General features: G+C 47.7%; 1 protein-coding gene across 1 annotated transcript in view; it reads right to left on the bottom strand.

Annotated features, from left to right (window-relative positions):
• The window catches only part of LOC135920026 (uncharacterized), a 130,628-nt gene that overhangs the window by 45,591 nt on the left and 58,067 nt on the right, over positions 1 to 26,970 (bottom strand). Inside the window, exon 3 of the mRNA XM_070536520.1 lies at positions 25,393 to 25,508. Coding sequence (XP_070392621.1) covers positions 25,393 to 25,508 — 116 coding nt within the window. The remainder of the gene's footprint in view (positions 1 to 25,392; positions 25,509 to 26,970) is intronic.

Below are 26,970 nucleotides of genomic sequence, written 5' to 3'. Positions count from 1 at the left end.
TCTTAAAACTTCGTCGCATGCTGTTGCCGTAGGTGTACCCGCTAGCAAGTCGTCGATAGCATCGGAAATGTTGCGGGTAGCGTGGTGACGACGTGCAGGTACTTTGCTATCTGTGAAGCGATGTACCGGAGTTGAAATCGAGCATCTACTTGCATAAGCCAAACTCGGGGATTCTTGGTCCAAAAGCTGCGAAGCCGAAGCTCTGCAGAGATGACAGGACACCTAATCAGTCGTCGTCTCTGTCAGCAGATATGGGAGCAGCGACGTCTAAGGCTAATGTCCGAAAAAAAAGTAAATGTCCTGCATGTACACTTGTTGGGAGCACGGTTTAGCGGAGGCAAAGAACACACGTTATGACAGGTTATGAACAAAGACCTGATTGGCTTTTTTTCCGAGTAGCAGTGGTGGCACTCCAGTCGGGTAGCCACTTCGGTTCTATGAAAGAGCAGGGGGCAATGACCCCCCATGGCGAAGCAAGGAGAGGTAACTGGCTTGCTGGAGCAAAGAACAATGATCTCCCCGGCGAGGCACGGCAAAAATGACGGATGGTCGCTACACGGTAAAGGATACGTACCTTCACCTCATCATAATCAGACGAGGATAATCGGCACAAAAGCGGACGGAACCACCTTTCTTTTTAATATGAACAGTTGATGATGTCCATAGACTTCTTGATCGCTGGATTACGCCTCGAGTGAGCATGTCGGTCATCTTCCACGAATAATCCGCCTATCTGTGGCCGATGCCCGCTAAGGTCGCCGCCTCAGACAACCAGAGAGGCATTCGCGGCGTAGGAAATGAAGCAGGAGCGACGTTGGGTTAGATACGCACGCGAATGTGGCACAGTCCGGGAAAGCAAGCACAGTGAACGGCAGAGGAACCATTCGGCGACAGCAGAAGAGGTCAGATGGTACGAAAAGCACACTACCATCAAATAGGGAGTCGCACGACAAAGGGGCGATCACAGATGACTGTGGTGGTACGGCGGTGTCTTCTGTGACAAGCTTGGCAGGAAGTCGCTCTTCAAATGTTGTGCCAAAATAGCGGAAGGAGCGCAGCCTTGGCGCGAGCGCAGTCAATGGTGGCCTGATGGCTTGAAAGAATGTCCCATCCCAAGAAAGCTCCTCGTCAATGACGACTCGCACTGATCAGGCTCCTGATGGCTCAGTGTGTGGCGTACTAGGTGTGCATAGATAGAGACATACTTGAAAGCGGCGGCTTCACTTCCCGAAGTGTGCGGCAGTGGCGGGCATGCATTACCGAAATGGCTGGTTTTATGCCTATAAGTGATAATGTCTCTACTGCTTCCGCAATCACATGAGTGATGTCACTAGGGGAAATGGAGGGCCTGGAGAATTTTGCAGCGTTAGCAGAACTCGCCTCGCGAACTGCAGTGACTGTTTTTTTCCTATGACCGAGTGGTAGGCTGACACCAAATGGGCAAAATATGTCAATGGCACCGTGAAGACGGTAGACAACTCATGAAAGCGGATTCATCCGTTGGGCTAAAGGAATTAAAAGGCGGATCATATGAAGCACGACGTTGAAATTCTGTTGGCGAGTACATCAATGTAGATTACCAGAAGCGAGAAATAGGTGGCATCCTGGGTCTGCAGAAACGCGCCACATGGCCAGCAATTCCGGAGTGGTAACAAATCCACTAGTTGTCTGGTGTGCGCTATCGGCTTTGCACCCAGTAATGATGTGGCACTAACCGGACTGGAAACAATGATGTCCGCGTTGTTGATTGAATTGCTATACAGGTCGGTGTTGTGGGCACCGTGGGGATGTGCGCACAGCTGAGTGGTCCAGCAACAGGAACGTTGTGAAAGGTAAATGTAATGTGCTCAGTGGCATGATCATGAATAAGGTCATGGCATGATCCTGGATCACGGCTGCAGCGAGGGCGTCAACAAATAGGAGGGCGCCTCTTTTGCGAGAGCCACCAATGAAAGCTTTGCGAACAAACTGTTTAATCTGCACCCCGGGGCAGCAGTCACTTGCGGTAGCCATCCCGCCAGTGAGGGAGCCTACCAATGAATGCGCGTGGTGAGCCGCTGCGCGCTCAACCGATCCTCGCTCTGGCAGAAGGTCACTACTTCAGCCTCAGTGCTGAGGTTCTTTGCCAACAGCATCTGAAAGGCATCCTCGTCAAACCTCTTTAAAATATGCATGATCTCATCGCTTCTCGCCCTTGCCGCGACGACACTCTTGGAGAAATCCGCGCCATTGTCCATATAACTAGTGAATGCCTCATTGCATTGCAGAGCTCCTTCTCACAAAAGTTGATCGGAGCGAAGCTTTCGGACTGTAGGCTTCCCACACACCTCCAGGATGATAGTTTTGAACTCCACCTAAGTCCATAGGTCGCGTTCGTGTTTGCGGTACCACAGGTCTGGAACGTCGCTCAGATAGAACAGGTCGTTCTTGAGTTTCGTCGAATCATCCCACTTATTGTAGGTGCTCACCCTTTAATACATAGGAGACGAGCCAGCCCTCCACATCATAGTCTTCGAACCCGCTTGAAATGGCAGGGTGGTGCTGACGCAACGTACCCGAGCAGGCCACGGCCGGTATCGTGTCCGTTGGACGCAATGACAGGTCTTATTACAATATTACGAAGTTTGCTGGAGTTTATTTAAGCAGCATCAACGATCACTACACCAACGTCTTTGTTGCCGCCCTCACTTGGCAGCAAGGGCGGCAGCAGGCTTCACGTGTGCTCACGGACTCTGCGCATCTTTTACGCAGGCATTTTGCTGATACCTAATCCTGCAATCCGGCTCTGGTGGCTTCGCTATCGTTGCATTTCATACGCTAGCAAAGGTGCATTTCCTACGCTAGCATCATCTTTCAATTTACGGAAGTTCGACTGTGGCACTACCCTTCTGCCCCGCTGGCTCATCTGTACGGACCCTCCAAAAGCACCGAGCACACCGCCTGCTCTTTCACTTGGCAGAAAGAGCGGCAGCAGGCTTCACGTGTGCTCGTGGACTCTCCGCATCTTTTACGCAGGTTGGGAATCGGTTCATTTCTGGATTTTCACTGTTCTTGCCGCTGCTGTCATTGCTGCCATTTGTATCAATTTGTGTTTTTGGCATAGCTATTTGGTTTAAGTATGTCCAAGGAGATCAGGGGTGCGATCTTGTACGCGTTCCAAAATAGAACGGAGGCGGTCCGTTCTACCGAGCCGCACATGGTTGGTCAGTTTGAACGGTGAAGAACGCCATGACGTCAATTGTGAAGTGATATCTGCTGTCAATCATTCCGTGTTGTCTGCTATCGGACAAACGCAACGGAACGGACCGCCAGTTTCGCGACGGAAAGAACGGACCGCCTCCGTTCGAGTTTGGAACGCGTACAAGATCGCACCCCAGGGGTGCGATCTTGTACGCGTACCAAAATAGAACGGGGGCGGTTCGTTCCACCGAGCCAAATAAGATTCGTCAATTTGAACCGTGCCGAACGCCATGACGTCAATTGTGACGTGATATCTGCTGTCACTCATTCCGTGTCGTCTGTTATCGGACGAACGGAACGGAACATACCGCCTATTTCGTGACGTAAAGAACGAACCGCCTCCGTTCTATTTTGGAACGCGTACAAGATCGCACCCAACATTACTTTTTGATGAGCTGAAGCGTGAACTTAGGGCGGAGTTCAAGGATTTCAAAGACACAATCGAGCGAGATTTTCGCAAGGAACTAAGGGATAATAAAACTTTTTTGGCTACAGCAAACAAGGAGAATGAACAAATTCGGAAAGAAAACCAAGCGCTGAGAGTTTCAAATGATGAATTAAAGGCACAGTGCTCTGATCTCGCGCGACAGGTACACGACCATGAGAGCAGAATACTTCGGGCTGAGCAGTATTCCCGGAAGCAAATGTCGAAATCAAAGGTATTCCGTACGAGCCCTCCGAAGACCTAGTTGAAATGGTCATAGAAATTGGAAAGAAGGTGGGCGTTCCGCTTGCTGCGACTGATATCGGACGAGCGCACAGAGTTCCAACGGCACACAACCCAAGCAAAAAAAATGTCGTGCAGTTCGAGCAGAGACAAAGGCAGGATGCCTTTTTGAGAAGTGCGCGCGCAGTAGGCCTGAAGCGCTCTGATCTCGACATTTACTCTCGGTCAGCGGTGTTCGTAAATGAACATCTGTGCCCAGAATTGAAACGACTTCTTGGTCAAGCTACGGCGCGCAAGCGCGAGACCGGTTGGAAGTATGTCTGAGTGCGCGATGGAAAAATCTTTGCGCGGCAGACTGATAACGCACCAAAGATCAAAATGGAAAACAGTGATGATGTAAACAAAATGACCAGTTCTTCCTGAAATCGGTGCAGCGAATGAGGCGGTCTGTGTTATGGCCAAAAATATTACGGCGCTGCGGCAAAAGAAAACATCGGCGACTTATTTAATGCTTATTTTCTGTTGCCAAATAAGACAAGTAGCGCACATGCTCATGACATTGCTTCTCTGTTGGTTCATGAAATCTTTGCTTTACCATGTAAAAACAGCATTTTCGCGTATAAATTGTTTGGGAAAATTTATTTTACTTATTTCTATTTTCTTAGGATGTACCAAGGCTCGTGGTGTTGTAGCTTGTTTGTTACAATTTTTCATTTGTACAGCCTATCCTGTTTGGGGTTGTAAATTTGGTTCTACAAGGATAGCTGTCGCTGCTTTTGTCGTTGCACTGTTCTTCGAACGCAAAATTGCTTTCGCAATAAACTCGGATTTAACCATACACGATTTCTTGTTGACCTCTCAGAAACTAATATGAGCACTTATAGCATTAGTCCGTCAGTCTTAAGGTATGAAAAGGTCGAGAAATGCTATTCACCTTTAACTTTTATTCATCTTAATATGCAGTCAGCGCGTGGCAAACAGGATGAATTCTATATGTTTCTTAGTGATTTCAGTTTTTCTTTTTCTGTAATTATGTTGACAGAAACGTGGTTTTTGGCAAATGATAACATGCACCTAGAAGGTTATAACGGAGTTTTCATGAACAGATCGCTTAGAAGAAGTGGAGGCGTATGTATGCTTATTAAACAAGGCATAAATTATGAACTACTTGATCACCTATCTTCATGTACGTCAGATATTGAGTTAATATGTTTGAAATGCGGAAAGCTTCTTATCGCTGTGGTGTACCATCCACCCGACGGCAACTTAAATGGTTTTTTTCAGCAGCTAGACGCGATATTCTCTTATGTTAACATAGATCAGTGCAATTAAGTTCTAGTTGAGGATTTAAACATTGGCCTGCTTTGCAATACATCAAAACAAGCGGAATTTGCCATACTTCTTAATTCATATTTGTTGCCAAATGTGATACTGGAACCAACTCGCATTTCAGCAACCAGCGCCACGTTATTGGACCTGTTTATAAGAAATTTACCACGTGAAAGCCTCTTTTCTGTGACAGTTCACATTACACATAGTGATCATTTGCCGATATATCTAGTGATTCATAAGTGCCACATTGAATCAAAAGCCAACCTACATATTTCGGTGCCAGAACATAACTGAAAACTCTCTTTCGCAGTTTCGAGACGATATCTCCAGAACTAGTTGGGAAGCAGTGCTTTCGTGCTCATCAGCAAACGCCACATATGACAATTTTATGGAGATAATTTCCCCTATCTAGCGATATTTTCCATATAGAGAAATAAAGGAGCCGAAAAGTTCACGGAAACCATGGGCCACAAAGAAGGTGTTAAAAATGATTAATAAGAAAAATGGCACGTATCAACTATTCTTGAAAAATCGCGATCCAGACACATTGGATTCGTTTAGGAAGTACAGAAATTATTTAACTAAACTTATGAAAATGGCGAAGCGCAATTATTATTCTTGCATGTTCGAGTGTGCTGCAGGGGTTAAGGATATGTGGAGCAAAATAAATTCAATTACCACATTTCATAAAGCTAATTTTACTGTAGAAGAGATAACTGAAGGGGATCGAACATACAGGGGCAAAGCATTGGTAGAGAAATTTAATAATCGCCTAACTTCGTCGGTAGACAGCGTCAGGGACATTACTGCACTACATTACATGTCAGCCTCACAAGTAGCTTGGTCAGTTTATCTTTCCCCTACAGATGAACATGAGGTTATGTGCGTTTTTAAAAAACCCAAGAAAAGTAAATTGGAAGATATTGACGGTTTAAAGAACGCTTCAACCTGTTTTGTTATAGATATATTAGTCTTCCCTTTAGCGTACATTTATAACCTCATATCAGGCACAGGTATTTTCCCACAACGTATGAACCATACAAAAGTTACAGTACTGTTTAAGGGGGAAGACGAAAATGATTGAAAAACTATAGGCCCATATCCGTTCTACCATTGTTTTCAAAGTCCATAGAAAAACAAATATTCATATTATTATCTAATTTCTTTACAAAACACTCGGTGATTACGCCGGCTCAGTACGGTTTTAGGTCAGGGCTGTCGACAGAGGTAGCACTGCTACAGCAAAAGGAAATTATATTACGCACTACAGAGGACAGGAAACTTACACTAGGTATATTTGTTGACTTCTCTAAAGCCTTTGACCGGATCAATCACAATACCCTTTTGCAAAATTACAAGAATTACCCTATTACGGCATCCGAGGCAGTGCACTGAATTTAATTGCCAGTTATGTGAGCAATAGGCTACAGTGTGTCAGTATAAACACAGAACAATCGTCCTTGAAGAAAGCTACTCAAGGTTTACCTCAAGGTAGTATATTGGGGCCACTACTTTGCATTAGTTATACCAACGACATGATAAACATAACCCAGACAATCCAATATGTCATATATGCGGATGACACTTCCTTGTTTTCCACAAGTGTAGACGTAAATGACAATATTTCAGCAGCAAACACAACACTAGGTGACTTGTATGCATGGTCGACGGTTAACTCCCTACAAATCAACTGCTTAAAAACCAAAGCTGTTCTGTTTCGATCGAAGGGAACAACGTACACAGATACTTCATAGCTATACATGAAAGATTTCGCGATTGATTTTTCTTCAACAGCAAAAGCATTGGGAATAATTTTTCACGCGCATATGTTATGGGATCCCCATGGTGAAATTGTAAGAAAAAAGCTAAGGCACTAGGCATGCTTAGGAGATGTCAATCATTTCTGCCGATTGCTCAGATGTTAAATATCTATAACACGCTTTTTTGTTCACAGCTAAGCTATGGTCTTTTTGTGTGGGGCAGTGGCACCCTGCAATCTAAAAAAAAAATTACTCGCGCTTCAAAAAATGCATTACGTTCTATAGCAAATAACGAATATAATGCACATACCTCGCCTTTATTCAACAAATTCAAATTATTAAGATTTTAGAACATGTATGAATATTGTTTATTAGTCTCCTTGAAAACTTAATTTAACAAAGGCAATAATATTCTTACCTCCACAGCATGCTTAGAGCGCAGCACCTCCTCTCGACCTACTAGACAGAGCAATTATTGAAAGGTTCCTAGATGTCGAGCAAACTATGGTCTCCAAATGTTGAAACATTCACTCCCCCATATAATAAACACGCTCAATTTTTCATTAGAACGATTGCGCCTTCGTTCGCGACAGGATATGTCCAATCTTTCTTACTGACATTATGTATTTCTTGATGTGTTTTCTTGGTGCAAGAAATGCACCATGAGATGCTGCATTTTTACGATTTTTAATTTGTTTGTGTTCTCGAGAAGTGCAAATCTTTATGCGTTTTTCGTTTTTGTATATTTATATTCCTTGTTGTACCAATGTCACTATGTATTTATCTGCCTATTTACTTGTTTTCATGACTATGAATGCTGTCACTTTTCTGCCTTGTATTGCTGGGATGTGGGGCCTGTCAAGCTGTGTTTATGTCGCCGTTATCTTCCCGCATTCCACACCACACATTGTATCTTTGCCTCATGTATGAATATGTAAACATTGAAACACTGTGGTGAAATCAACTCCAACTAGCTTGACCTAGACTACAGCAATGTCTTCAGCTAGATTGACCTACAGCTAAATCCGCAAAGAGGCCGTGCAACACGCGATCGCCACAGTGCTTTCTAGTGTACCGATTTTCTACTGGCTCTTAGATGAGTGATGGCGACGAAACTCCGTGCCATTCCCATTTTTTACAACCCAGGCAACTTAGTGTTTAGGATGGGGGACATGAAAGGTTGCTAAACTACGGCGAAATTTGACGCGCGAAATTCGCAACTATATCGCCAACTCCTATTCAAACATGCTAGAAGTGTACGAGAAATGTATGAAATGTATGTTTAAAATAATCAGAAACTTATGCTCCAGTTTATAATTTTTTCAAGAAACATTCTAGCGTTATGGTGAAAATTTCTTCCTCTTGCCAGCCTGAGCTAGGAGACACCAATCAACCTGATTTTTTTCTAAGGCACACTGTATGACCGAGTTGTTCAAAAAGCGTGTATGACATACAGAGAAGTCATATGTGACAGCCAAAATTCCAATATTTTAAATATTTGAATATTTTGGGCGCTTCTGTCACTGCCACTACCGGTAAAAGTGCAAAGTTTAAATTTTTTCTCGAAACGCCGGAAAATCCAGAAGCCACAAATCAAATATTGAACGATATCCCAGTTGACGTGCTCTAGCCAAAAAAATAAATACATCAAACTTTGCAGGCTTAATGGAACGCCTGAAAAACACTTGTAGAGTTATAAATTTTTGTAATACCCCAGTGTGTGTTTTGGAAAAGCATCCCACTCGCTATAGGGCCAATTGCCCTTGGTACACTCAAACATCCATCCTGATACGTGTAAGCTAGGAATGAAGTAAGTGCCCTCGTAGGCCAAATAGCACTAACGCAATGGAGTAGTTGAAGGCACAGGTTGTCCGTTATATCTTGGCAGGACAAAAGTCTGTAATGGCCAGGTCACGAAGATGGCAGAGGCCAGTGGGGCCCTGGACTGAGGGTCCCCTTGTGACCATGCCAACTTAAACTCTTTTCCTGTAAAATAACGTTTCCCTCCCTCTCTCCCCACACATATATATATATATATATATATATATATATATATATATATATATATATATATATATATATAATTACGTGTGGAAGGACACAGACGAAAGAGGCTATTTACACTGGAGCCAGGCAGCCAGGCCGACACTCGCTCGCGCCAAGGGCACCGACGAATTTCATCGCCGTTGTCGTCTATGGAGCATCGCTCGATGACATGGTAATACTACCAACCTGCTGGTAAATATTCAAGGCACGTGGCGAGTCGTAGGGCTCGAGTCGGGTGACGTGACCATGCCATTGGTTGTCACAGCGGAGGACATCGTGCGCCTGGCTAGATCGATTTCATAGGTGACATCGGTCACTTTGCGGAGCACGCGATATGGGCCTGTATTACAGGAAAGCAGTTTTTCACAAAGGCCAACTTTACGAGATGGTCACCAAAGCAACAAGAGGGTGCCTGGCACAAAATGTACAACACGGTGACGGAGGTCTTAGCATTGCTTGTGTTTGTCTTGAGACACTTGTAGACAAGCGCGCTCAAGTTTCCTAGCATGGTCAGCATGGGCTATTGCATCACGGGCATAATCTCTAGTTGGAGCTGTGGCGGATGGAAGCACAGTGTCCAATGCAAGCGTCGGTCCGCGGCCATACAAGAAGTAAAGTGGGGAAAACCAGCAGTTTCGAGACGGAAAGAGTTGTACGCAATGGTAATGTAAGGCAGAGCCAAGTCCCAGTCACGGTGGTCGTCTGAAACGTATTGGGATAGCATGTCTGTAAGGATGCGGTTCAAACGCTCAGTGAGGCCGTTTGTTTCGGGGTGTTAGGAGGTGGAAAATTTATGCTGTATTGAACAGGCATGCATGATGTCATCAATGACTTTGGCCAAAAACATACGGCTACTGTCCGTTAGCAATTGACGCGGAGCACCATGCATCAAAACGATATCATGCAGGAGGAAGCTCGCAACATTAGCTGCGCAACTGGTCGGAAGAGCACGGGTTACGACGTAGGGGTCGCGTAGTCCTCGGCGACTGCAACACACTTGTTTCCTTTTGTAGATTGGGGAAATTGGCCGAGAAGGTCTAAGCTGACACGAAGGAAGAGCTCGGCTGGGATGTCGAGCGGCTGCAGGTAACCAGCGTGTAGCCGGGAAGGCTTCTTGCGTCCTTGGCAAAGTTCACAAGCCGCGACGTAACGTCGTACAGAAAGGGCAAAGCCCGGCAATAAAGAATGGTGACGTACACGGTCATAGGTTCGAGATACGCCAAGATGTCCTCCCGTTGGTGCGTCGTGAAGCTCTTCTCGAACGATGCAGTGGAAGTGTTTAGGTATTGCAAGTACGAACTCAGAGCCGTCCGGGTGAAGGTTACGACGGTACAGAGTACCGTCGCGGAGGACGAACAGGCGTAGAGCAGCATCGGCCGGAGAGTGTTTGAAACGGTCGATGCGTGCTCTGATGTAGGCGTCACAGCGTTGCGCGTCGGCTAAATGAAACAGCTGTGATACAGAGTATACGCAAGAAGCACTAGCAATATTGGAGGAGTCGCAGTCGTCAACAGGGTACCGTTACAAGCTGTCAACGCATTGGTGCAGGCGGCGTACACTGTGGAGTATGAAAATTCTTGTAGCCTCAAAGCCCTTTGACCAAGCCGGCCTGTAGGATCTTGAGCGATGAGAGCCAGCAGAGAGCATGATGATCAGTGACTACGGAAAAGCGTGCGACCGTAAAGGTAAGGACGAAACTTCGCAACCGCCCATAGGACAGCAGGGCATTATCGTTCTGTAATGGAATAGTCGCTCTCCGATGGTGCTAGGAGGCGGTTCGCATAAGCAGTAACGCGACCTCGGCCACGCTGACGCTCGGCTAGGACGGCACCTACGCCATGACCGCTGGCACCTGTACGCAATTCTGTGGGGGCATCAGGGTCGAAGTGGGCGAGAATGGGTGGTAAGGTTAGAAGAGCGACGAGACGAGAGAAGGCGGTGGCTTCTTGCACTACCCCGCGAGCTATACGCCTTTCTTCAAAAGATTAGTGAGGGGTCTCGCAATTGTCACAAAATCGGGAACAAAACTACGAACGTACGAGCATAGCCCTACAAAACTTCAAACGTCTGTGACTGTCTTCGGAACTGGAAAATCCCGGACAGCGAGTGTTTTGCCCTGATCAGGCTCTACTCCGGAAGCGTCAACGAGATGGCCCAGAAGAGTAATTTATCGGTGGCCAAAACGACATTTGGACGGGTTAAGTTGCACCTTCACCTTTCGAAATACACCAAGTATAGATGTGAGACGCTCAAGGTGAGTGTCGAACGTTGGCGAGAAGACGATGACGTCGTCGAGGTAGCAGAGGCCTGTGGACCATTTGAAATCTTGGAGCAAAGAGTCCATCATCCGCTCAAAGTGGCAGGGGCGTTGCATAATCCGAACCGCATTACTTTAAATTGGTATAGGCCATCAGGTGTGATGAACGAGGTCTTTTCTCACTCCATATCGTCAACAGCAATCTGCCAATATCCCGAACGAAGATCAATAGACGAGAAATAGCTGGAACCGTGCAGGCAGTCAAGGGCGCCGTCTATACGTGGGAACGGATAGACGTCCTTTTTTGTATTGCTGTTCAGGTGACGGTAGTCTACAGAAAAGCGCCACGTGCCGTCCTTCTTCTTACCAAACACCACAGGTAACGCCCTGGGACTCGAAGAAAGCTCAATGATGTTTTTTATCTAGCATTTCGTTCGCTTCATCTTGAATCACTCGGCATTCCGACGCAGAAAAGCGATACGGTCGTCGGTGAATAGGCGTAGCATCGACAGTAAGAATCTGATGCTTGACCGCGAGCGTCTGGCCTAAAGGTCAATCGTCAAATTCGACAATATCTCGGTAGGACGATAATACTTGGCAAATGTCTTCAGCTTGCCAAGAGGACAGGTCCGTCGCAACCATCTTATTTATGTCGGGACCGGCGCCCGAGGCTAGCGCGAGGGGCATGCTAAGCTCGCGAGAACCATCGGTCGATAACGCTGCCACGCATTGGTCGTCGAGATAATCAACAGTGGCAAGGCAAATACCTTGCGGTAGAATTTGCTTTAGAGACAGGCATATGAGTGCCGTTCGCAGTAATAGTAAGTATACTGTGAGTATACTGTAATGTATACATTAACATCATACTGTATTGCAATGTCGGGCAGAGAAGTGATGAGGTACTCGCTATCAGGAACTGGTGGGAAGGAGAACAGTTCAATGTGGGCTATTGACTTTGGCGGCAGGTGAAGAAAACTGGTGGGGCGTAAGCGGCAGTGGGGCGCGTTAGAATGTTCTGTGAGCATCGGCAACTCGAGGCGAAGAGCACTGGAAGAGTAGTCATTAAGAGCGGAATGCGCGGAGAGAAAATCGAGGCTATTAATGAGGTCGTGGGGGCAATGAGCAATTACGGTGAAGGGGAGAGGAGTGTGGCGGCCGGCGATGCTGACACGTGCCGCACACATGCCGATGATAGGCACAGTGCCACCATCCGCAACGCGGGCGGCGCGTGCCGATGCTGGGACGAGGAGCTTGTTCAGTCGTCATCGGAAGGCAGCACTCATTATAGAAAGATGTTCTCCTCTATCAATGAGTGCCATGGCAGGTTAGCCGTCAACGTAAACGTCAAGAAGGTTTCGATTCGTAGGTAATTTGAGCAGAGGATTTGAAGGCAGTGTCGACAACGCAGCTTGACCTCGAGAAGCTGCAGTGACTAGTTTTCCGGCTCGATCCTGTAGGCGATAGGTGGTGACGAGAAGCGACGGGGTTGGTGTGAACGAGACTGATGGTGTCAAGGTAAGAGCGAGCGGCTGTAGCGAAGGTTTGGTGTAGGAGCATCAGCGGCAGTGGGTTCATGGCGAGTGGCATAGGGAACAGAAGATTCAAGGGTGCGGAAATAGCGGGCAGCGTATGTCCGAGGTGGTGGTGGCCATCGGTTGCAGCAGTGACGAGCGACGTAACCGATGTGACAGCAGTGGAAGCAGATCGGGCTGTCATCAGGGGTACGCTGTTCGGAGGGTCTACGGCGAGATGTGGCAGAAAAGGAGTGCCGGGGACGAGGAGGGCCGATAGAGAGCTGGGGAATGCTGGGCTGAGAAGTGGAACACACGGAGTTCAAACCCATGTTCTCAAATTCCTGTCTGACGACGGCCTGAATCATCGCAATGGTAGTTGCAAGGCGGATCGGGAGGCGTTGTGGGGAAAGCTGGCGAACACGCGGCCTCGAGTTCGCGGCGAACAATACGGGTGATGTCGTCACAGGTGGTGGGCTGACGCAGTCTACCCTCACATGTCGACGTAGCAGCAGTGTTAGGTAGCCGCGTAACGTGGTGTGACATACGGCGGCTCCTAGGTTGTTGAAGGCGATGGCCTTCTTTTACGATGCCGTCGATAGTCGAGAGATTGCCGAAAACAAGCGAATTTAAAGCGCTATCAGCGATGCCTTTTACCCCATGTGCCACTTTATCTGCTTCGGACATATGATCGTCAGCTTTACGGCATAGAGCCAAGACGTCGACGATGTAGGAAAGGTATGGCTCTGTAGATGATTGAACACGAGACGTAAGAGCCTTTCTAGCGGCAAACTTGCGCCCGATGGGGTCACCGAACAGTTCCCGTAGCTTTTCTTTGAAACTGTCCCAAGTGGCTATCTCGTCGTTATGTATTTCGTGCCACACGCGTGGGGTGCCACCGAGATAAAAGATGACATTTGCGAGCATAGTCGTTGGGTTCCACCTATTATTAGCACTGGCGTGTTCATAGAGCTTGAGCCAGTCGTCAACATGCTGTTCCTCCCGGCCAGAGAACACACCTGGGTCTCGATGTGGGGCAACCGCGGCGATTGAAGCAGTCGGACAAGCCGAAGCCGTTACAGAGGCTGATTCTTCACCGGGAGGCATGGTGACAATTTCTATGTGCCAACCACTTCGGAGTTTCGCGGCGAGGAGGAGGATTGATAACCTCCTTCAGAATGTTACGTGCGGAAAGACACAAACGAAAGAGGCTACTTACATGCTATGTACACTGCAACCTGAAAGCCAGGCCGACACTCGCTCGTGCCAAGGGCATCGACCAACTTCATCGCCGTTCTTGCGGCGGCTCGTCTCTGGAGCATCGCTGGATGATATCGTAATATATATATATATATATATATATATATATATATATATATATATATATATATATATATATATATATATATATAGATATATATATATATATTAAAATACCGAGACCGATAACGTTGCCCAGCGCTGTTCATTCCAAAAAAGGCAACGCCCCCAGCTCACGCACGAAGAAGTAGAACAGGGCAGATGATGGCTATGTACAAATGAAAACGACGAAGTACGTTAATACTGCTTACACTAACTTACCCCCGTCATGGAAGCGTCATGGAAGCAGGTTAGAGACTATCTAAACGGGGAGTGAAAGGCTTCATCCACGAGAGGTGAACAATTTCGGCATTCCGGCGGCGCCGGTCAGTGATGAAGTGTACTGGGCGGACGAGATAGTTCACTGCAGATGTTTGCTGCACAACGGTGTATGGGCCAATGTAGTGTGGAAGAAACTTCTCACAGAGACCTGGGGTGCGGACTGGAGTCCAAAGCAGGGCTTGGTCTCCAGGGCAAAAACTTAGGTCACGTCGTTTGTTGTCGCAGTCACGCTTGCGCTCAGCTTGGGTAGCTTCTCTGCTTTGCCGGGAGATTTGACGGCAATGTGCAACTCGGGCAGCAAAATCTTCTGGAAGCGACGCGTTAGGCGAAGGAAGTGCGAAAAAGAGTTCTCTATCGAATATGGTGGAAAGAGATCGTCCACACACAAGGAAGAAAGGGCTGTAGCCGGTAGTCCGTTGAATAGCACTATTATATGCGAATGTCACAAAAGGAAGAATTTTATCCCAGTCAGTGTGGTCCGGACGGATGCACATGTAAATCACGTCAGACAGCGTACGGTGAAAGCGCTCAGTAAGGCCATTTGTTTGCGGATGATAGGTAGAAGTAGATTTGTGGACGGTATTTGTGGCCCGAAGAACTTCCTCGAGAACTTGTGAAATGAACGCCTTGCCACGGTCACTGAGAAGCATGCGAGGAGCCCAGTGGCGCAAGACGATGGTGTGCAAGAAAAAGTCCGCGACCTCAAAAGCGGTGCCGAATCGAAGAGGGGCAGTCTCGGCATATCTTGTTAAATGGTCGACCGAAGTGACAATCCAACGGTGACCGGAGGGTGTCAACGGCAAGGAACCATATAAATCAATGCCAACAAATTCAAAAGGTGCGTCCGGACAAGGGAGAGGTTGTAGTAAACCGGCGGAGGGGATGTCGAACGTTTGCGGTGCTTATATGACGCACAAGAGGCAATGTATTTGGCCACCGTTGTGGATAGGCCAGGCCAGAAGCAGCGGGTTTTTATGCGGTCGTAAGTCTTGTGGAAGCCTAAGTGGCCAGCCAATACGTCATCGTGAATAGCGGTGTAGTAGCGGTGTAGCGTGTAGCGTGTAGCGTGGAAGTAGCGTGAAGTAGCGGTGTAGCACGCCACCTTGAAGGCGGAATTGTCGAAGTTGGCGTCGCAAGCGGCTGTTGGGTGGTTCGGTGAACCCACTAAGGCGATCCATGAGAGCTCGACAGTAGGAGTCGGCGAGCTGAAGCGAGACGAAATCAGAGCGTGATGAAAGCGTAACTTGGTCCAGAGGCGTTATCGAGAGTTGGTGAGAGGCAGGCGTAGCATCGGAATGACGGGGTGGGGAAGACGACGGCGCGTTACCGGGAGAGAGTGAGTGTGGGCAGCGAGACAATGCGTCTGCATCATGATGGCATTTTCTAGACTTGTACGTTATAGTGAAGTCATACGGTCATATGGTCTGAAAGCGGAGTATCTAGCGTCCTACGCGTCCTGATATGTTTTTCATTGATGACAGCTAACACAGAGCATGATGGTCGGTGATGATGGTGAAGTGGCGGCCGTAAAGGTATGGCCGAAATTTCTGAATCGACCAAACGATGGCCAAGCACTCTTGCTCTGTAATGGTGCAGTGCCGCTCAGGTGCAGAAAGATTTAGGCTGGCATATGCTGACTTGCTCTTTAGATGCTGTATTACGTTGCAGAAGTACTGCGCCAATACCTTGTGCGCTTGCGTCAGTATGGAGTAGGACGCGGGCTCGATTATCGAAGTGGCGAAGCACTGGTGCGGAAGTAAGATGCCGCTTAAGAGCTTGAAAAGCCGACTCGCTGTCACTAGTCCACGTGAAAGAGGCACCGGTAACCAGTAGCTTGTGTAGAGTAGCTGCTATTGCTGCGAAGTTGCGTGTAAATCTACGAAAATATGACGCCAAGCCGAGGGAACTGCGTAGATCTTCCTGTTGCTGGGGGTGCGGAAATAGGAGAACGGCACTAATCTTTTCGGGGTAAGGCTGGATGCCATCTTTTGAGACGACGCGACCCAATAATTTTATCGTTTTGCTTGCAAATTTGCATTATTTTCTATTGATATGCAGACCACCATTCGCAAGGCACTTGAGAACTTCGTCTAATCGATAAAGGTGTTGGTTGAAGCCAGACGAAAAGATGACAATATCGTCCAGATAACAGAGGCAGGTCTTCCATTTTAGACCACGAAGTACGTTGTCTATCATGCGTTCAAATGTGGCAGGAGCGTTACAAAGGCCAAAAGGCATCACGTTAAATTCATAAAGTCCGTCTGGTGTAGGGAACGCGGTCTTTTCTTGGTCAGTCTCGGTCATCGGAATTTGCCAATATCCTGGTCGAAGATCAAGGCTGAAGAAATACTCCGCCCCTTGTAATGTGTCCAAAGCGTTATCAATTCGAGGTATCGGATATACGTCCTTGCGTGTGATCTTATTTAGCGCTCGATAATCCACGCAAAAGCTAACGGAGCCATCTTTTTTCTTTACCAGGACTACGGGATACGCCATGGGCAAGATTAAGGTCGTATTATCTTCCGCGCAAGCATGTCAGCAATCTGTTGTTCAATGACCTTTCGTTCGGACGGCGATACACGATAGGGGCGTTGTCGTATTATAACGGAACCATCGGTTTCGATGCGGTGTATATCCGCAGGAGTTAGGCTCAACACAGGGGAACAACTTTCGAAACAGGCTTTGTGCTTTGCCAAGACCACCATTAAGGCTTCGGACTGCGCGGCTGTTAGGTAAGAACCAAGAACGGCTGGAGGAGGGAAAGATTCATCCAAACCTGAGGTTGGCGCTGGTGATGAAGAAGGGCAAAGCGTGACTATGGAGATAGGTTGAGTGTCGGCGAGGGTTGCCACAGTCATCCCTTTGGGCAGCATCACAGGATCTGAGGTCGTGTTGCAAGCAGACAGAAGGGCGCGGCCGCGTGAAAACCGGACAAGACAGGTGGCAATGAGAATTCCGCGAGAAGTACAGCGGGAAGAAGGGGCGACTAGGGTGTCTCCGTCGGCGATCTGACTGGATGTTACGGCTACGTCTTCGTGACTAGGATGCAGGACGTCGTCTGTAGCGATGACCAAGTTCACGCAGGAAAGTGAAAAGTCCGCAAGAGGTTCAAGCTCTGTAGCCATGGTGTGGACAACTTCCTCTGACGGCTGAAGCAGAATGTAGGAAGTCCCAACGGAGTATTAGTTCATGGATACACGTTGGAAGGACGATAAACTCGATGTGGTGGTGTATGCCATCGATGAGAACACTAGCAGTACACCGTCCCTCGGGGTGAATGAATGCATTATTAGAACCACGCAAAATAGGTCCAAGATAAGGCGTTTTTACTTTACGGAGCCGGGAACACAGATCACTCCGAAGAACAGAAACGGCGGCACCGGCATCGATGAGAGCTGACGCGGGAACATCTTCGACAGCCACAGAAAGCATATTGGCTGGGCGAACAGGTGGAATTTTTGAAGACCGATAAGAAGCAGTTTCCCCAACAGTTTTCCGAGTGCTGGTCGACAAAACGGGAGGTGGGGCGAAGCGTTGATGTAGAGCGCTGGTAAGGCGATGGAGAACGACGCAAGTCGATGGAGAACGAGCAGCTGGAGGTGACGGAGAACGCTGTTGAGGGAACGAGTACGATCCGGGATAGTAGTCGTCTGATCGGCGAGTGCGGTCCCTTTCGTGCTCAGCATAGCCTCGTCTTTCATCCTGCTGGCGACGGCGGCAGGAGCGAGATATATGGCCACGTATACCACAGTAAAAACAAACTGGACGAGGTGAACGCCACTGAGGGTGCGATGGCGCAGCAAGTACTCTGGTTCCCATCGAAGCCAAATGGCCATAGCAAACGCCAGCAGGCACGGAAGTCACGGTAGGCGTGGGTAGCGAAACAACATACGCGTAGGTAGGTGTGGAACGCACTGCTGGAGCAAGATGGGTCGTGGGTGTAGTCATCGCTGTCAACTCCTGCTTTACGACCTCGCGCAAGTCGAAGGTGGGGGTTGGGGCGCAGGCAGCAGGTAGGCGCCATAGGTCTTGTAGTTGAAGTTCTTCGTGGATGATGGTGCGGATAAGAGCACGTAGATCTGGAGAATGGGGAACCTCAGGATCGCTGCTGTCATGTGGAAGACGAATAGACTGCAGCTCATCGAGGCGTTGACACGTTGAAGTGATGTCTTGGACAGAAGCCGGATTTTGCACGATTAAGGGGTTGAACGCGACAGGCCCGGTGCCTTTTAAGATGTGTCGAACGCGCTGGGCTTCCGTCATGCTAGGTTTCGCACGGCGGCACAGAGCCAAGACATCATCTATGTATGAGGTGTAAGACTCTTGGGGAAGTTGGCGGCGCGTTCCCGGCTTCTGTTTGGCGACTTCTGCACGGCCAGACGGGGAAGCTAAGATTTGCCGCAGATTGGAGGCAAACGTGGACCAATCCGCGATGTCGGATTCGTGGTTGAAATCCAACGTCTTTCCAACACCGGTCAAGTAGAAGGCGACGTGCCGCAATTTCTGGGTGTCGTTCCACTTGTTGGAAGAACTCACGCGGTCGTAGTAGTGGATCCAATCGTCGACGTCATCACCGCGGAGTCCCGCAAAGACAGGGGGATTGCGCTGAGGGCTCGTCACAGTCCAAGAGGGTGCCGCAGGCGGGGTCGTCTGTGTGGTAGGGTTAGAGGCGCCGGAAGGGCCGGCGTTGGAAGTGTCCATTGTTGTAGGGGTAGCTGGGTGCAGGCGGCGACCGGAACGGAGCTCCAGGGAGGACGGGAACGAGACAGGACGTCGGGGTCTTGACGTACCTCCACCACTTTATAATACCGAGACCGATCACGTTGTCCAGCGCTGCTTATTCCAAAAAAAAAAAGCCAATGCCTCCAGCTCACGCGCGGAGTAGTAGAACAGGGAAGATGATGATGGCTATGTACAATTGAAAACGACGAAGTACGTGAATAGTGCTCGCAATGTATATATATATATATATATATATATATATATACATATATACATATATACATATACATTGCGAGCACTATTCACGTACTTCGTCGTTTTCAATTGTACATAGCCATCATCATCTTCCCTGTTCTACTACTCCGCGCGTGAGCTGGAGGCGTTGGCTTTTTTTTTGCATAGCATACATTCACAGCTTTCTAATGATAAATCGCATTACTATAAGCCAACGCCAAACAGTACTGTTATATATATATATAAAATTAGCGTTCGTACTTAGCTTAAAACTATGTCATATCTATGTGTCAAACTATGTGGCCATCCTTCTAGCCGGTCACTGTCAAAAGCGGAAGGCAACTATTCTACGACCGAAAAAGAATGCCTCGCCATCGTTTGGGCTACAGCTAAATTTCGCCCTTATCTTTATGGCAGGCCATTCAAAGTCGTCAGTGACCATCACGCGTTGTGTTGGCTAGCGAATATAAAGGATCCTTCAGGACGACTGGCACGATGGAGCCTCAGACTACAAGAATACGACATCACTGTAACCTACAAGTCCGGACGAAAACACTCCGATGCCGATTGCCTATCACGCGCCCCCATTGACCCGCCGCCGCAAGATGAAGATGACGACGCCTTCCTTGGCATGATAAGCGCCGAAGACTTCGCTGAACAGCAACGGGCAGACCCGGAGCTAAAAGGCCTGGTGGAATACTTGGAAGGGCACACCGACGTTGTCCCCAGGGCATTTAAGCGCGGATTATCTTCCTTCACGCTTCAAAACACTCTCCTCGTGAAGAAGAACTTTTCACCAGTCCGCGCCAACTACCTTCTTGTTGTCCCGTCAGGACTTCGTCCAGAAGTACTGCATGCCCTACATGACGATCCGACCGCTGGACACCTCGGTTTTTCCCGGACACTATCGAGGATACAAGAAAAGTATTATTGGCCGCGCCTGACCGCCGACGTCGCCCATTATGTCAGAACATGCCGAGACTGTCAGCGACGTAAGACACCGCCGACAAGGCCAGCCGGATTACTACACCCAATCGAGCCTCCTTGCCGACCATTCCAGCAGATCGGGATGGACTTGCTGGGACCCTTTCCGACGTCAACAACCGGAAACAAGTGGATCGTCGTGGCGACAGACTACCTCACCCGCTTCGCTGAAACTAAAGCACTGCCGAAAGGTAGCGCAGCCGAAGTGGCGAAATTTTTTGTCGAAAACATCCTGCTTCGACATGGCGCCCCAGAAGTCCTCATCACCGACAGAGGAACGGCCTTTACAGCGGAGCTCACCCAAGCCATTCTGAAATACAGTCAGACAAGGCACAGGAGGACCACGGCCTACCACCCGCAGACGAATGGCCTTACGGAGCGGCTGAATAAGACCCTCGCCGACATGCTAGCGATGTACGTCGACGTCGAACACAAGACCTGGGATGTCGTCCTGCCGTACGTAACATTTGCTTACAACACGGCGGTGCAAGAAACAACACAGATCACGCCGTTTAAGCTGGTTTACGGCAGGCACCCGACGACGACGCTCGACGCCATGCTGCCCCACGTCACTGACGAAGAGAATGTTGACGTCGCTAGCTATCTCCAGCGCGCCGAAGAAGCCCGACAGCTCGCCCGCCTACGGATCAAGAACCAACAGAGGACTGACAGCCGACGCTACAACCTCCGACGACGCTTTGTTGAGTACCAGCCAGGCGACCGTGTTTGGGTTTGGACACCGATACGCCGACGAGGACTCAGTGAGAAACTACTCCGACGCTATTTCGGACCCTACAAGGTCATCCGACGTATTGGCGCTCTGGACTATGAGGTCGTGCCAGACGGCATTTCGCATTCACAGCGGCGCCGCGCACGATCTGAAGTGGTCCACGTGGTGCGCCTTAAACCCTTTTACGGACGCTGACGAAATTCCTTATTTTTTGTTGTTGTTTTCTTTGCTATGGGTGTTTTTATTTCGCTTGTATGTAGCATCGGGTCGATGCTTTTTAAGAGGGGGGTATTGACACGTGTACTTATCTTTATCGGGCGACCACGTTTCGCCGCTTAACAACTGTAATCGAACAGCGAGGGACGCGCCTGAATGTATCCGATGTTTCTGGAAAGTTATCGATGCTTCTACCTGGCTGTCTGTTGTCGCCGAACCTTGTGTTATCTGATTTCATCCCATAACGCGAATGGTGTAGAACTTTGTGGAAGGCGCACGGGTCCGAACGATTAGTCTGGAACGTTCGACGACTGCTCTATAAAAGCCGACGCACTTGACCCGCTGATCAGTTTTCCGACGATCGCCGACCGTGTTCGCCGCTATCGTTGTGCTATAAGTGTAGCCTGTTTTTGTGGGCACAGGTTCGCCCAATAAAAGCTCGTTTTGTATTCCACCGTATTGCTTCTTTCTTCACCGTCACTACCACGTGACAATATCATTAGATAGCTGTGCATGTCTTCTATTCAAGTAGTTTTTGCATGACCCTAATTGAATAGAATACATGCACAGCTATCTAATGATATATGACATAGTTTTAAGCTAAGTACGAACGCTAACTTTTTTTAAATATATATATATATATATATATATATATATATATATATATATATATATATATATATATATATATATATATATATATATATATACCAGTACTGTTTGGCGTTGGCTTATAGTAATGCGATTTATCATTAGATAGCTGTGAATGTATGCTATGCAAGTAAGAAGCTACACGCAGGTCTTCTTTTATACACGCTAAAAAAAATGTTCAATGTTCGCGCGTGTGATCACGCCGACAGCATAAACATAGACCCTTTTTGTCCTTACAGCAGACTTCCCAGAAGGCTTCCAGTTAAGCCCTCTGGAAAAACACAACGCGCAGTAACCTATAAATTTATAGAGCCCTGCAGCTGGCACGATTTTTTTGTACAGTGGAAGTGTGCGACAAGTGAATGTTACTGTCAAGTGCAACACGGAATGTCTGAACGTGAGCACGACGCATGGCGCACGATCTTTATATGAACACTTCAAGATTACGTTCCTACAGCATAATATGCGACAACATACTTGCTTTTTCTTGTAGAACTTGACTAATAATATGCATGGCCGGAAGTTTCCGTCGGTCGTGAATGCACTGCTGCCAGTGCGCGCACGAAAAGGGTCTATATGGTATTGCAGCCTAGCAAGGAGATATTGTTAAGAAAATGAGCCTTATATACTGATAAACAAAGTGTAACTGCATTTTTATTAATATAAAAGCAAGCGATGTTAAGCGCGTCAGCGTCGACTTGTATTTTTCACATGAATGCGAAAAGTGTGTTATCAACCGCGTCTGAGCGCATCATGCTGAACAGGGCACAGGCGACTAGTATAACCTAGCACGTTCGGGCTTTCGAACTGCGTTAATGCGCAACACCAGAAGTCCTTGTTCACGCACGTGTAGAGTTTCATTTATTATTGCGAATTGCTTTCCTATGGAAGTCCTTGGGCTCCAGGGAGCAAGGCACAAGGTGTCCTGCTTCCTGTTTGTCGCAATGAATGCTGATATGTCGCACTGTATTGCAGTGCTTTGCGTGAACGGTATCAGCGTTATTTCTCAATTTACTGGCTACTTAAGTGCAAATAATTCGTTTTGTGAACCGCACGAAACCTACATTCTAACTCCGCAGAACTCCAAGGCAAAATGAATGCGTCGTGATATTCCATGTGTATTGAGTGTTCAGTTCACCTGACACACACCACGGACAAGCCGCATTGCGCTAGAGCCTGAGTCCGTCGGCAATAAAACGCAGACCTTGACACCGCTTATCCGTGATCTCTGTTGCAGACGAAGCCAGCTTTGTCGTCTGCAACGTAGTCTGGCAAGCCGGGGCGCGCGTCAGAGAGAAGCCGGTGCTGACATTAAAATTCAAGAACGAATTCTTTGCACTCAAAAATAATACATTTTTTCACTTTTCCCATGAATAGAAGACATACAGGGCTGTCTAATGATATAACGGACGTATATTGAAGACGACCACCAATTCTTCTTTCTTGGCCTTGAACACCAAGCCTTTTGCAAAAAGCTGTACCTTACATATATTTCAAGCGATTGGCTGAACCTTTAGATATTTTGCGGCTATATATACTATGTCAGCCGGACTGCAATTTATATTTAATTTGCGGCATCTAGATTGTCTCGCGTTCCGAGAAACAAATTCTAACTTTGCAACGTTTCCCGCTTTTGCTGGTGCAAAAGTACCAAAGATTTTTAGATATTTCAAATATTTGTTACTTTGGCAGTCAGATCACTTCACTGTCTAGACACACGCTTTTCGAACGACTGGATCATACAATGTACCTCCGAAAAAAAAAAAATGTTGATCGGTGCCTTGTAGCTCAGCTGGGCGAGTCCACTAAATTTTCACCAAAATCCTAGAAAAGTTTTGGGAAGAAAAATAAACAGGGATAATGAGTTTTTTAACTACATCTCTCACGGTCAAAAAAACGTTCGTTGATCTCTCGTGCAATGACCACACTGTATGGATGCATGTGGCGCTATGATGTCAGAATGCGCCCCTCAAGCGCGGCCACTTTTACTTACACGGTGTGGCTTTCTGACCCACTTTACCTAATCTGGCTGCCATCTATGTACGAAGAGGCGGGAAGCTAAAAAAAAAAGGACCTTCGAACATTGTTTTTGCATACATGGCTCATACAAGGCATTTTTCTTATTTTGCATACTTTGTTGCTCAGCGCGAAACTTGCCATGGGCAGACTCTGCATTTTATTCCCATTTATACCTAACAGTATTGCCCTCTTCATGGCGACAAATTTTATTGTATACTCTTCTTACACTAAGCTCCCTTGTTTTAAGGCTGCTAAATGTGTGGCTGGGCCTGAGAGAATCTGGAAGCAGACTGTGCTGTGTTGCTGATCAGTCTTTATCGTAAATTTCACTTTTGAGTTACATTTTGAGAAATATGTTAAGGAAGAACGCACAAGGGTTCGCCTTGGTGATAGTGTCTGTTCCTTCAACTTTTTCAGTGCCCACCCGCCCTACCCGTCTCGCCTCGCCTCGCCTCGCCTCGCTCGCTCGCTTCCTTGCTTGCTTGCTTGCTGCTGCTGCTGCTTTGTACGCGGCGTAAAGGGGTGGCCCAGAGGATGCCTACACATGGAAGAGTCGTAGCACAGAGGAAAGGCGACGAGAGTAACTTGTTTGGACCTTTCCATCGCCTGGAAAGCGCACAAAGCTCTATGGAGCAGCCTGGGCGTCGGTACATTAGCCTCTTCACAGCTGATATTATCTGTGACCCCTCGCCAAAACATTTGAGAAACATCTATGTGAAACAACGTCGAACCTTCGTCAACCTAGATGAGACCCATATAATGCATCGTTGCTCTTTATCATCCATTAATGATTGACTGCTTAACTGTCTATGCTGCGCGACGCCAAGCGCTTGAGCCCTAGGAGATAGGTGGCATTTCAGTCGGTGTTAGTACTCCCCAAGGGAAAGCCTATCCCACGACCACCGGAACGCATCGGTGATTTGGCGTGTTTGGCATTATATATTCGCAAAATCTGAATGTTAATAACGTGCACAATGCTCAACGTCTGCCTACATTAAATTTGCCTCATTTGATGTCTCTCTTGTACCGCCTGCAGAAAAGAACTGATTCATATAGTTCAGCTCTATTCCCCTTCTGCAAGCAGTGGATGGGACACCAGACTTAAAGAACGCGGGGTCGTGAATTCAAATCTTGCCACTGGCAACGTTTTCTTTCTTATTTTGCGGGTTTATTGTGCTTTTGCATAGATTAATTTAGTGATTCACCTGACGTCACAGAGGGACGGGTTTCCTCGTTGGGTAGGCATGGCGATGCTTATGCACTTAAAAGCTGTGCAAATGTTTTCAGTATTCAGACGCTTCTTAATGAGGCTGATATGATACTCTGCCATAGAACATAAGGGCCACAAGTGTTTTCGTCAAATAAGAAATAAAGTGTCTTACCCGAAGTCTTCTTCAAGTTTTAGTAATCTTGGGAACCGCCTTGGAGGTGTGATAGCAAGTATCACGCCATAATCATCCGTTAGTTTAATGATTTCCTCGTACGCTGTCTGTATTACCTGTGAAGTGGCAGGAAACAAATTATTGTCATTTGGCGCGATAGAATAGGCTGTGCAGTGCGATACTGTCTTCCGTCCAATTGTATTAAATTGTGGACATTGTTTTTATTTATTTTTTTAGGATTAGCTCAGCTACAATTAAGGCCGATATACAATCGGCTTTTCAATTCTAAAGAACGCGGAACAGGTGGTTTAGCCGCATTACTGTTCTAAGCTTTTGAGAACATTTTCGCCCATTCGTTCAAGGCCGCTCTGTCGTCAGAGAAGACAACCATAAAGTACCTCTAGATTACTGCGAGCTCACACAAATATAGAGGATGCAGCATCAACAGACCAACGTAGCACACGATGTTACATCTTCGTTCATGTATTGTGGCCAACAAAAACGGTTTTTATGACAAGAATCAAAAGGAGATGGTGACTTCCACCACTTACATAGAGATGCTGCCTCGAGTATCTATCCGGAGTATTGAAACGAAATGTTGGTCTTCTCACACTCAAAATCTACCACTAGGTAATAAGCACCGACGCAATTGTTAATACCATGTTTACTCCATTCTAAGCACCCCCTTTTTTTCCCGGTTGCGATGCCCAAAGTGAGGGGGGTGCTTAGATTCGAAATATCTATAATGACCCCCCCCCCCTTCCTCTTTCCGCTGCGACATCCCGACAAGACGGGTGCGAGAAATAACATTTTATTTCGCAAACATTCAAAAGAAAAATCGGTGCACACAGTGAACCCACCGCTTGTGTCGGATGCTCAGTTACCATCACAGCCACTCGAGTTCGTCGCACCGCTTGAACTGCCGCTCTTGGTATCCCACATCAGGTCGTCTTCCGCTCCGTCGAAGTGGTTTGTTATCGAGCAATTCTTACATGATTTGCCTGCAACGTCCACTTGGGCCTGCTTCCAAGCGTCCGAAATCCACTTTGCGATGGTTGATGGGGACGCCTTCTGTAGCTTTCGCCATACATCCGTACAGTCCGGCTGTACGGCGTACTCGCGCCGCGGACACCGTGCCACCTCGGGACTCCGACGGCTCCGGCTTGATGACAGAGTGAGCAAGCGCGCTTGGCGGCCTTGGCTACGCGCGCTTGCTAACAAATAGGGGGGTGCTTAGATTCGCATGCAAACTTTTTTCCCAATATTTTTCGTGAAAATAGAGGAGGGGGAGGGGGTGCTTAGAATCAGGGGGTGCTTAGAATCGCGAAAATACGGTATGCCCCTTAGCAGCCTTCGGGTCTCAGTAGGACACTGATAACCATAGCCGTGTAGCGCCCTCCGTTAGGCGCCGCCTAGAACACGGATAGTGAGCATGCGCTTGGGAAGAAGTTAAAGACGGCGTCTGTTCGCGGCACGCGAAGCCACGGCTCGCGCTTCTTTTCCGGTGTGGATTAGGGCCAGCTACATTTCTCCTTCGCTCCTGAGGCATTAGCCTACAGTCGCAATCAATCTTACTGT

This window comes from Dermacentor albipictus, chromosome 3 (assembly GCF_038994185.2).
Source record: "Dermacentor albipictus isolate Rhodes 1998 colony chromosome 3, USDA_Dalb.pri_finalv2, whole genome shotgun sequence".
Lineage (NCBI taxonomy): Eukaryota > Metazoa > Arthropoda > Arachnida > Ixodida > Ixodidae > Dermacentor > Dermacentor albipictus.
Note: the sequence above shows the minus strand (reverse complement) of the source record. Positions and strands in the feature narration are given on the sequence as shown.